A 12,246-nucleotide genomic window follows, 5' to 3' on the forward strand; every position below is an offset into this window, starting at 1 on the left:
AATTCCTCATTCTCTCCCTGCTTACTTAGGTGCTAAGTCCCCAGGCACATTTCCAAATTGGACAGACAGAAGGTTGCTCAGTGCAGGTACTTTTAGCAATTCAGGGTTACTGCTGACCGCCAGACCGGTGGCAGGAAGGTGACCCTTCGCTGAACAGTGATCAGTCCACTGGATTCCTATTTAACTCTGCTCAACCATCCCTTATCTTTTGGTTGCAGAAAAGGTTTGTGATCACTGTTTCGCGAAGCACAGAGAGAAATGACTTGCCCAAAAACTGAGCACTACAGTGGCAGGGAGGTTAGGAGCTTCAGAATCCCCGGACACCCAGAGCTGTCTTTTGACCTTGCAGCTCCCAGTCAGGATCCATATTAGCTCCTGGACCATCCAAGCCGTCCATGTCAGAAGAAAAGAGGAGTTTTGTTATGAATTCCTGAGCCCTGTCCACTGGGAAATACTGTTCTCACCCCAATTTCTTTCCTACTGGTTAGAAATGAACTAAGCCTTTGCTACAGAAATCTGTCTTCCCCCCCCCCCCCCCCCCCATCCCAAAACCCCACAGAGTGAAGTTTTGCCAGTTCCAGCCCTGAGGTGGGAAGAGGATGCCCCGCACCTCTTCTGTTGCAGGGGACACAACAGCACTCAAAGCAGAGCCAGTTTCTTGAAATGGATAAAGACATGAGAAATGATAACGTGGCCAGAAAAGCGACGGATTGTCACCAGCATGGCTCCAACTCCTTTGGAGTCACTCTGCAGGGACACAGAGTCTCTCTTTCAACCAAGCTTGGCTGCTGAAGGACTCTCCTGTCCCTCCTTGAGTATCCTCCCATTGCCCTATGCTGGTTACACACAAAGCCCAGCCCAACCAGTTTATCCCCAAACCCAAAGCAGCATCTGTCACGTAATATCAAGTCAGAGCAGGCACGTAGCCTTCTGCACAATCCTAAGCAGCATCGATCCGCCTTCTTGGTTTGGGGAAATACTGGCTGAGGAAAATCCCCTTGGGTTCATCGGACTGGCGAAGACGAAAACAAAACAAAACAAAGAATGAGGCAGCAAGGCTTGTTCCAGCATTCAATGGTAGAATAGGGGAAAAGAAACAGGAATCCAAAATAGAACTGAGAGCTAGGGAAAAATCTTCCTCCGCCTGCTCCTTCAAAATCCTCCTTGACCCAGCAAGATGATAGCAGCATGTTCAGAGTTTCTGGTTGCTGGCTTGGAGAAGCCAGCCGCTGTTGCATCAAACCAAGTATTTCAGATGTGAATTTTTCTCCTCTTAGTCACTTTATGTTTTCCGAATGTTCCAGTTATAATCTGGATTGTTTTTCTGTTCTAACGACCTATCCAGAGGTGACCTGTGATCGAGAGGTGACTTGGAATCGTGGGGGGATTTCTGAGAGGGGGGTGAGCGAGGGTCCGACACTGCAGGGTGAGGTGGAGGGAGAGGCTGTTTGTAATCTCCCGATTTGTCTGTGTGGAAGGACCGGTAGTGGTCTGAAGGTCCTTGGCCATGGTATCCCATGGGTGGCCTGTGATCAGACATCCGTCGGAAATCCTGCTGGTGGTAGTTTTGAGGCCTGAACTCATCAGATCGTCGACGCTTGGAATCATGGTGGTGCCTGCAGAGAGAAAACAAATGGATGGAGATCAGTTCCCCAAGGAAAGCCCGGCCACTGTGGCCAGGTGCATCATTGCAAACTCCTCCCGGCCTTTCTGAGATGGAAGGCAATTACCTGTCGTAATAATCTCGGTGGCCTCTGTGGTCTCGGTCACTGTTGTACTGTTCATAGGGCCTCTTGCGGGAGAGGTTATTTGGTCTGTAGTTCCCAGAGCTCCGGTGGGGCTCTCCACGAGATCGCCTATCCCCATAGTGGTGGTCCTTGTACCAGTGCTGCTCGTACTGGTGATGACGCTCCCCACCCCACATCTGGTTGCTGTTGCCACCATAGTTGAACTTTCGATCCCTCTGCCATTCTCCTCGGTCTGCAATGAGGAAAGCACCAGTAAGTGTCTTTCATACTTTAGTTTAAGCCCATTACTTTGCTGAATTCTCGAAAAAAATGATAATTATTGCTGTGCCCCTTTAACCTTCTCCTCCCTAAACTATGTGGGCCCAATTTTTTCTTTGAATTTCTTCATCATTACTCTAGCAAATCTTATTCTTATACTCATTTTATCATTATATCATGTTTTCTAGTCCAGCAATAAGTACAGCGATAATATATGTTCCACCCCATCACCTTTAAACCTGACCGGCCACAAGTCCCAGAAGAATCTGTGTCCAAGAGCAAACAGCCATTAAGATTAGAAGGGACGGTTTCTCCTGGCTTGCCAGTGCTCACCTGTGTTGCTGAAATGTCTCTTGTTTGGATGGCCATAGTTGTCACGCGGGTGCCCGTGCATCTGCTGCTGGGTGTGGGAAGGGGGCAGGTGGATCTTCTGGGAATGAGGATTGTGAGGCACATGAGACTGGGACATCACAGAATCACGGCTAGAGCCTGAAGGCTCTGGGCGGAACAGCTTCTTCATGCTGGACATGTCCTCCTTCTTCTTTTGTTCCTGCAAGGTGCAAGAGAGGGTTACAGCTCAACTGCTTTCCCACCAAAGGATTCAGACTGTGCAACCAATGGCCTCATCTGTCAGGCTCTGGATTTGTCTGGAGAGTCCCCCCACACTGTGGGCCAGCCACCTCTTCATGAGGGCTCTGTGAATCAACCATGCCTAAGCGTGGTATGAATGGCAACAGTACAGGTGTGGTGGAGGACGGGGCAGTTCTGCCCCGCATGACTCTGCTTCTACATCCTGTCTCTATAGGGCAACACTCCCAGGCTTTTCACTCAAAAACTCAACACTATGTGCCACACCAAGGAATAGTCAGAAGAGCCAGGACAAAGAGACCACTGTTGTTAGGTAAGAGAAGAGATTCCACATAAAAGAGGAGGCGAACACAACCAGGACTGTCTACATGCTAAGAAAATGTCTCTAACACTGAAGAAAATTCACAACGAGAGACAGAAAGCATTGACACTTCAAGTGCAACATGTTTTAAAGAGAGTAACTGGAGAGAAGGCACTTCAGATCTCACCTCCTCTTCTTGTGATCTTTTCTTATGAGCCATCTTGTAGAGTTTGTGCAGTTTTCTGGCATCAAATTCTGTGAATTTTGACACAAATATCCATAGGTTCCTAGAAGGACACGAACGTTTTCTGTTAATTGCTACATCAGCAGTTTAACTGCCATCTGCTTTCAAACCAACGTCAAAATCAGTTCTACCCTCTCTGGAAAACACACTCAACCCAGCTTAAGACAGGTTGATCAGAAGAGTTGGAACGAAGTTCTTCAAAGTAAAATAAAGAGGTTTGCACCAGTTTATCTAAACTAGCTCTGAAATCAATTTAAATGAAACCAGCACAAGTGGCAGGCAAAACCCTCACCTGAGACTGGTCATGGACTGAGTGGGCTAGAGAACACAAGACTTCACAGGTTAATAAGAGGCAAATGGCACACTCACCCACAAAAAACCCAGCAGCCTCTGACTAGCATTTTTAAATATCATAGACCAGCCAAAGAAAACATAATGATCCCTCACCTTCTCCATAGCTTGATATGATCCTGGTCAGTGTAGGCTTTAAGGCACTCAGAGATGCGGTCCCCAATTTTTAGGAGGCAGTTGCGTGTGTGCTCCAGCTGTTCTTGAACCGTCAGTCCCTTATCAGGCTTATCAAGTTGCTTTAGTGCTTTTTTCACTGGTCTCATCCTTTCCTTGCACTTGAAAAAGCAATAAAGAACAGAAAGTGATTCATTTGGCACAGGGCTCTACACTGTTCCTTTGTTAATCAGACAGAGCTGGAAGAAGTTCATTAGCATGAGATATTAGCTTTGTCTGACCATTAGGCAAGGAGAAATCAGCTATGAAAACAGCAATTCGTTAGACATGCTGCAGAAAATAATCAGGAAAAGATGAGTGTCCCCATCTCTACTGCCCCCCTTTTAAAGGGGAACAATTTGCTTTGCACACTATAACCACACACGGTCTGCTCTTGCACTGATCCCACGGCAGGCAGGGAAGCGTAACCGAGCATCGACAGGCTGAACCAACAGCCCCAGCTGAATTAGTGCTCACTCAATAGCCTCCCTGTCCATCCCCGTCTGTGGTCGCTTTAATCAATCACTTTTACCAAAAGTGGAAGACATGAGATGAAAGCACCATCTTTTTCAGCTGTGCACATCAACACTATGCACAGACAGCAAATCAGACAGGTTTCTGCTGCCCGACTGGACCTTTCATGCACCACAGAGGGAAAGTTAAAGAAAAAAAAACAGACAAAAATAACACAGGACCTGCAGGGACTACACAGATTTTAATTTAGAGAACTGTTTTTAAAAACTGATATTTCAGTACTTCCCTGTGCAAGTCGGGCCAAGGAGGGTCTGTCGTGACAACTTTTACTAAAAGACTAATTTTACAACAAGCTCTTGCAGCAAACATGATCTTGCAGGCATGTTTGCTGCAAGAGCATTTACACAGCTAGGGAAGTGCTTTCAGCTCAGACAACTCCGTACCTCCTACAGCCATAAAAGGTCACCCTCAGAAATCTCCTGTATTTCCCCACGTGGAAGAGCCCCAATGGCTCCTTTGATTCTACAGGACAGAGACTGCCACAAAAGGCTGCAGGGTCTTCTGTAATCCAGGGCTGTCAAATGAGTGGTGGGAACTTAGCTGCTGAAGAAGAGAGCCCTTCTGCATGCTCTGTTGACATGCTGCCCTCCTCTACCCTGGCTGGCATCCCTGGCAGAGGGAGGGCATAATGTGCACTCATGCAAAGCTGAATTTTGAAGAGGGTTATCTGAACCCTTTAACAGTGCAATTGCTTGGTGAGAATCAGGAGCTGGAAAAGCTTTGATGTTCCTTCCAGCTGAAGTGCCATTTACAGCAGCCAACTGGTAGGCACAGAGGATGGTGGACAACTCTCATACAGCATTGTTCTGCCATGCTCTCAGACCAGCCAGAGGAAATCACTGTGGGGTGCTATGAGGGGGCTCACACCCTGACACCTAAAACATGTCCTTGAATAAAGTGCAAGCAAACCCCAGCTGCTTTTCTGGGCTCTCTGCCACTGCCCTCCCATCTCCCAAGGAAAATACTCACTATGCTGAATGTTTCTTGGTCCAGATCATCCTCCTCGTCTTCTCCAATGGGGATCGGTTCGCTCCCTGCTGTAATGTGAACGGGACCTTGCGATCTCTTCCCTTTACTTCCAGATTTGGCTTCACCGCTTTTAGGCTTTACAAGGACAAAGTACACGCATCACACGATGAGCCAGACTGCAGGATCCCAAGCGATCCAACTAACCACCTCCACACTATTGTTACTGGCAGTTGTTAAACCCCGGGCACTGCTCCTACAACTTTCCTCCCAAGATCTCAAACTGTTTAGCTGCAAAGCCTCTATTTAGCTTTACGTCATCCCTGAGGGAGTAGAGATAAATCAGAGCCAACATTTTGGACATGAATATGATGTTCATACTCATGGAGAGAAAAACCAACATTGAAGACTTGTAAGAGAGGTTAAGCTAAAGGTCCCTTGCAAAGGACAGAGCTCAGAGTAGTCTCACATCTATGAGGATCTGCAACTTCATGTGATGTCAATTAGCCCTCAGACCGTCTGGGAAGCAATCTCAAATCATAGCCTGTGAGTGTAAATTTTGACTTATATGACTTATCTGCAGTCAAAGCCCTTTAGAGCCAAAGTCAGACCAAAAATCACTGGAAAGCAAACCTTCCCCTACAAATGCAACGACGCTTCTTGGTTTTCACTTATGTCCTCAGTGTCAAAACACACTGGGCATGCAGTACATACCTGTTCCTTGGGCAGGTACTTCAGGTCATTATTACAGAAGCTTTTACCCCCCTTCCAATTTGAATCCAGCCTCAGGGCAGTTGTACCCAAAATTCAAGGGACATTTTAGTCCACAACATACCATTGATGTTGAAACACTTGTTCTGCTAAGTCCTGAACAGTGACAAGGTCAACTTACAGTCTCAATGGTGTTGACAGTTGGGTTATTTGGGGTGAGTTTAAATTAGAGGGGAATACAGACAAGGAGCTGCCAACCCCTGTGATAAATCACAGCTGAACAGAACTTTGATCTGAGTGCTCCAGGCTCTTCCCCACTTTCTTCCTGAACATCAGCTATTTGGCCATATTGCTGTCAGAGGGACAGCTGTACTTTAAAGGCGGTCTGACAAAACCTCTTCCTTTTTGTTCACATTTCATCCAGCTTTAGGATATATTGCCTTTTCTACTTTTTATTGCAATTCTTCACAATAAGAATTCAGGAGGGCTGAAAAAGTGATACTGCCTCAACCCACAGTGCTCACTGATGTCTCTTCACAGAGGGCCTTTAATTAATGATAAGCCCCACAGCCTGCCCTTCCGCTCAGAGACTCTCCTACCTCAAACTGCTCCTGAGAGTACCACATACCTTCTCTTTTTTGTCTTTTGTCTTCTTTTTCTCTTTATCACTTTCCTTTTCTTTCTTAGTAGTTGTCTGTTTTTCCTTGTTCTCTTTGTTCTCTTTCTTCTTCTGTTTCTTTTTCACTGGGCTCTTGTCCAAGCCATCCTCCTAGAAAATCAGTCACAGCAGTCAAAGCTGGAGCTCCTCACCTCACATACACTTTCTTCCATAAAACTTACATCCTTGAAACGCAGGCAGTTCTTGAGGTCCATCCAAATTTGCCCTCACACCTCTTTAACCAGACAGCAAGCCCTGCTTAACCAGCTGCAATCCACCCAAACTTTGACAAAAGGGTATTAAAAAAAAAAATAGACGAGCCCCAATCTGTAACTAGCTGGTGAACTGTAGATAAGCACTGCTTTCCTGTGCCAGCTGTGCTCAAGAACGCTCAGCCCCTGAGGTAGATACTGATCAGCACATGAACAAAAAGCCTCAGACTACAAGCCAAACCGCTCAAAGACAGAAGGTTTTCTAGCCAACAGCATGACCTTGGTACACTCCATCTTCACCACTGGCTGACGTACTGAAAAGGAGAATGAAACAGTTCTTCTTTCTCTCCTTTATAAGGGCAACAGACTTTGCCCTGAGACAACCTTTCCTCCAAGTCAATATGTGGGGCCATTCTAGGATCCCCCAAAACACTTAAAGCACTAACTTAAAAGAGTGGGTGGGAAAGGCCCTTCTTTCACCCCAACAGCTGAGTATATGTTTTTGTGAGCTTGCCAATCTCTTGTGGGAATGCACTCTGTAGTGCCCCTGACTCCACAGGGCATTTGCTAGGGGTGCTTCCCAAGGTGAGTTTCTGCAGTAACAACATAGCTCAAGGAAACCTGGAAAAGCTGCTGTCCACCATGTTAACTCACCTTGACTTCACCTTCTTCTGACGGGTTGTCTGAGTGCCGAGGAGAGGCAAGTTCATTCCCATGCTCATCTTTGACTTTGGGAGCCTTGTTCTCTTTCTTTACTCGTGGTTTCCTCTTTTTTAGCTTGCCCTGGTGAAAACACAGAACAAGTCAGGGCAAGTAAATAGCTACAGCTACTTCCTGGAGACATACCCCATCTCCTGAACATCTTGCAAACAGCCGCACGTTCTGCAGCCTGATAAGCCTGAGCCCTTCTGTAAGCATAATAATTACTTGTCCCTTACTAGTTACCATTTCAGTATCACAGTGCAATCAGATAAAAGACAAGTCCATATTCTTTCACATAGATGACATTCAGTGACCTGGGAACACAGGCTGTCTCCCATCACCAGCCAGCCACTCATACTGAAACCCCCAGCACCAAGCAGTCACATCTCACCTCTTCCCCATCTTTCATGTTTTCTTTCTTGTCCAGATCTTTCTTCAACAGTTTCAGTAGGTAATCAACTCGGGTCTGGAGCTGTTTTCCCTGAGGTTTCTTATCTGTCTCAACAGGTAGGATCTTTGATAAAGAAGAAAAAAAAAAACAAAACAAAAAAAAAACCACCCACATGCATCTATCAAACCTTGACAAGAGAGATACACACACTAGCAGCAGTCTTTCCAGGCTCAGCAAAAGGTTGGAGATGCTGCACCTTCTGGGGGAACAAGAAAGTTCAAGCATTTCTTCCAACTCCCACACAGACTCTCCCTGCCTAGTCAAAAGCAAAGCTCCTAGCAAGCATCCCTCCCCTTGGCCTTTTGCAGAAGTGAAAGGACCCCATGGCAACTCTCTAGATTCTCTACAATCCTGTAAGTGTGCAAAAATGAAAAAATTAAAAAAAGCTTTGCAAAACATATTTGGGACCTTGCATTGCAAACCTGAGTCCTCTCTCCTTGCCACATCAGTTTTGTGACAGCCTTGACACACCAGGCTGGTTGTCTTTGGTAACCCCAGATATTGCTACAGCAATGATATAGATGCAGATTTTTTAGCGGAAAACGAGGCTGTAAGGTGCCACTCTGTGAAGGAAGTATCTCAGCTTGCCAACCTCAGTCACCTTCGTACTTCATTGGAAATTGGGTGGTGTGTCTCAGGCAATTACTCCCATTTTAATAATCCCTTTCTGAATTTCATGTAGGAGGGCTCTCAGCCACAGTCTGATCTTTGCTAAAAACACTAGCAAGGACGTCATGGGAATGCAGCATATTGGCAGCAAAGCTGGTGTAGAGTCTCGATGGTCCTCAGCCCTGTGTTGCAGTTCGCTCTCCTTCCATTGTGCTGACAAAACGGATGGCGGCTTATTTTTAACCTGGATCATTTCAACATGGACTCCGTAAAGAGTTCTTATGGGAATGACTGAGGAAGAGAAGAACTAGATGGAGGCTCTCCAGCTGGCTTTGCTGCCATAGCCAGTCATGTAACTACACCCTCAAAGCTAACATAGACCGGTCTTGACATAAGCAGTGTCTAATCTGTGAAAAATTATTTCCACACAGAAATTCAGACTCAGCTTCTTGTGAGATGCTCAAGGAAATATCAGGTCATGATTATGCAATGCACCCTCTATACTGTGCATATAACCACATATGTCAGCATTACCATTTTCTTCCTGCATCATTTCAGTGTGGTTCATATGGTACTATTCAGACAAAATTTACTGCCAATCAAATAACACAACTCTGCTTTCCATCAAGTGTTCAACATTCCACGGAGGTCACTATTTTCCTCATTATTATTTATTATTATTTTTGGAGTGGTTACAAACACACGCATCTGCTTCTGGAGTAAATCAAACATGTTCTCTGTGAACACTGCCACGGACCCAATGCAAGCAGCAAGCAAAAAGCAAAGCAACCTACCTTATCAGATAACTTCAATTCTGGATCCGTTTTAATTAACTCCCAGTTTCCATAGCCATGCTCGTAAATTCCCACTAACAAGCGAGAATCCTCCTCCACTCCCCAGTCTACATCAAAATGGGCAGCTTTGACACGGCACGTCAGGCGGTACCTAAAGGCATTTCAAACACGAGCTACTTTTAATGCTGCAGAGGATAAAGCAAATCCACATATCTAGTTTATTCTCCTTCCACTACAAAATCCAAATTCTCTGAGCCTCTTTCTGCATTGCCTACTTAGCCAAACTCACTTCTTCCTTTCCTCTGGGTCTGTAGGAATGGATTTATGCAGCATTTCAAACTCCTCTTCATGCTGGATGATGGATTTCACGTTGACTTGGACACCAGAAATCTTGATAGTAGGACCTCTTCTTTTTCCAGGTCCTTTGCCTGTTCAACAATAAAACATAGGAACTAAGACAACCCTTACAGAAAGAAGTGTCTCTGTAAAAATGTCTAGGCACAGAAATCAAGACCTTGCCCACAATCTCTTATTTAAACATGAAGCTGTCTGCTAAGGCAGGCCGAAAATATAAGTTTTCTTTCACTAACTCACAGAGATCTGCAATTCGAACACTTCCCAGTGTCATTTTCTTAAAAATACATCTAAGTACGCGGGAGCTGTTGCTTCAGTAGTTTTGTTCAGCTGCAATAGGCAGAGACCCAGAGGGAAATCCAGCCCAGACCCCTGTATCTCCAAACCAACAGCACAGAACAGCCATACAGAGTGGTTGATGATGCCAGCTCCAGGAAGTGCTAACTGTGGATTCAGCTTTACCATGGAGTACACAGCACCAGTTTAATTCCCAGTCCCAAGAGTTACAATATGATCTGCTTTGCTTTGTGGCCCAGCATTAAATAAGCTGTTGATTTCAGCCTCTCCCCACAAAAACTTATGTTCATCAGAAGCCAACAGACCCAAATGGCACTTTCCAGTTTGAGCAGAAGACTCTGGGGCTTCTCTCTGTTGGTGAGATGGTTTAAGCGTGTGCTTGTTCTTTGCTTTTAAGTTGTAATGTGGCACGCCTCCTTGTCCAGCAAGGGAATGGTTTTCTCACCAGTTCCATGGAACTTGCCCAAAAACATCGTAACAGCAGCACACAACCCTCTTGCTTACCTTCACTTGGATTTTCCTTCAGCTGCTCCTCATATTCTTGCATTGCTGACACACAGCTATTGTGGATGAGTTCCCCTAACCGTTTCAGGTCAGCCACAGACTTGTCTACCAGCTCAGCATCCCGGGCAATACACTCCAGCCTGGGAAAGCAAGGGGAAAAAAGAATTGCAAGTTTTGTATCTGATACAGCATATCTGCTCCCAGTCACTTCCACAGCAACTGTTCCTTAGCTTTTCAATGTCAATGCTGTATAAGTATGAATGTGTGAAACCTTCGTGAGTGGAGTTTGCGCAGGAAACAACACAGCTTTAGTCTTTTTTTTTTTTTTTAGGTCTAACAGCTGCAGTACAGTCCTACTGTAGTATAACTGATCCAGTACTTTGGATTTTTTAGTATTAAAGCAAAGGTGAGAACTGTCTATCTTGGGCACATCAGGCACCCTCACTGACTGTCCAGTGTTCCAGTTTCATATTAACTCCATTTGATGGTCAAAAGCTGCCATCTGCTGTCCCTTTTGCCTCGCTGTAGTAACGTCACAGCCCATACGCAAGCCTTGTGTTTCACAACAGAAGAGTACAACCAGCTGAAAAAACAGTCATTTCTCACACAATGTACGCAGGGATCCCTGCCTCAGCTCTGAGACCTCAATAAGGGCGACAGCTTTCCAGACCCAGCGCATGTGCCCATCTCCCTTCCTCCCCCACTTATGCTGGGGCACAGCACTCGCGCAGGGCTCTGCAGACCCATGCTTGAGGATGGCATGTGCCTCTCCCCACTTCCCTTCAAGAAGGATGTGGCAGAGAGAGAAAGATGGTCTGAATTCAGTCTTGAAACTAATACGCATAGAGAAGCTTGGCAAGCATTTTGGGTAGCATTTGCTGTTCTCTCTTCTTTCTAGGCAGAGTGGAAATGCCCCAAGGGCCAGACTCTGCCAGCAGGATGATGCTGTGTACAGCCCAACACCACTACTGCTCTAGCTGCTTTTTGGCCAGCTTTCATCAGTGCCCATCAACTGAGACGTGAGGGACAGTATGGCAGTACTTGGGTTACTGACCACATGACAGCAAGGCTTTGTGCTGCCCATGGAGGTTGTATCAAACACCCACAGCGATGTGTGGCTGTGCTTAGAAACACAACGTCTCCCCCGTGACAGCCCTCTGGAGCAGGGCCAGGCTGCGACTTACCGTTCAAGAGGGAGTCCAAACTTTTTGTAAGCCTTGATAAACCTAAGCAAAAAAAAAACCAAACAAACAGAAACTAAAGCAACTGCCGTAAAAAATGGGTCCAATATCACAAATACGTCTGAATATATTGATTACAGCCTGCCACATTATCAGCCTTGCATTCCACACTGATTAGGTAAGCATCACTAAGGACTGGGAAGCCTAATCCATTAGCCCCCCCCAAAGAGTTTTGTGACCTTGGCTGGAGAAGAACACAACATTATTATGAATGTTGGATGCTCCACAGATGAAGGGGGGGTGGGGGTGGGGGAGAAAAAGAGTCATAAGTCTAGTCTAAAACAAATTGAAAGAAAGCATTGGCTCACACTATGTTGGTAATTATTAACTTCATTTTTCCAAGGAGAAAAGAGGCATTAAATCAATGTCATTAGTAATTTTAACGCTCAGGCTTTAAGTGTAAGAACGCATTACAGAAGAGCCAAATGTGGTACAATCCATCACAGGTTTCCAGACAAGGATTGCTATTTATTTTTATGTCTTATTTTTTATTGTGAAAATCACTGCCATGGCTAACACAACTTTAGGGGAAGAGTCAGACACCATTGCTGCAGTTGAACAATGCCTTGT

At 45.7% G+C, this 12,246-nt stretch overlaps 1 protein-coding gene across 11 annotated transcripts in view; it reads right to left on the reverse strand.

The window, feature by feature from the left end:
* Nucleotides 1-533: 533 nt before the first annotated feature.
* CHD2 (chromodomain helicase DNA binding protein 2) overlaps nucleotides 534-12,246 on the reverse strand; it is an 85,478-nt gene continuing 73,765 nt past the window's right edge. For all 11 annotated transcript variants that reach the window (XM_064456172.1, XM_064456173.1, XM_064456171.1 and 8 more), the window contains 13 exons: nucleotides 11,620-11,661; nucleotides 10,436-10,575; nucleotides 9,570-9,708; nucleotides 9,281-9,431; nucleotides 7,818-7,940; nucleotides 7,379-7,507; nucleotides 6,483-6,623; nucleotides 5,147-5,281; nucleotides 3,587-3,765; nucleotides 3,083-3,182; nucleotides 2,340-2,556; nucleotides 1,731-1,980; nucleotides 534-1,616 (listed from right to left, as the gene is read on the reverse strand). In XM_064456172.1, coding sequence (XP_064312242.1) covers nucleotides 1,283-1,616; nucleotides 1,731-1,980; nucleotides 2,340-2,556; nucleotides 3,083-3,182; nucleotides 3,587-3,765; nucleotides 5,147-5,281; nucleotides 6,483-6,623; nucleotides 7,379-7,507; nucleotides 7,818-7,940; nucleotides 9,281-9,431; nucleotides 9,570-9,708; nucleotides 10,436-10,575; nucleotides 11,620-11,661 — 2,080 coding nt within the window. In that variant the 3' untranslated portion in view covers nucleotides 534-1,282. The remainder of the gene's footprint in view (nucleotides 1,617-1,730; nucleotides 1,981-2,339; nucleotides 2,557-3,082; nucleotides 3,183-3,586; nucleotides 3,766-5,146; nucleotides 5,282-6,482; nucleotides 6,624-7,378; nucleotides 7,508-7,817; nucleotides 7,941-9,280; nucleotides 9,432-9,569; nucleotides 9,709-10,435; nucleotides 10,576-11,619; nucleotides 11,662-12,246) is intronic.

This window comes from Phalacrocorax carbo, chromosome 7 (assembly GCF_963921805.1).
Source record: "Phalacrocorax carbo chromosome 7, bPhaCar2.1, whole genome shotgun sequence".
Taxonomy (NCBI): domain Eukaryota; kingdom Metazoa; phylum Chordata; class Aves; order Suliformes; family Phalacrocoracidae; genus Phalacrocorax; species Phalacrocorax carbo.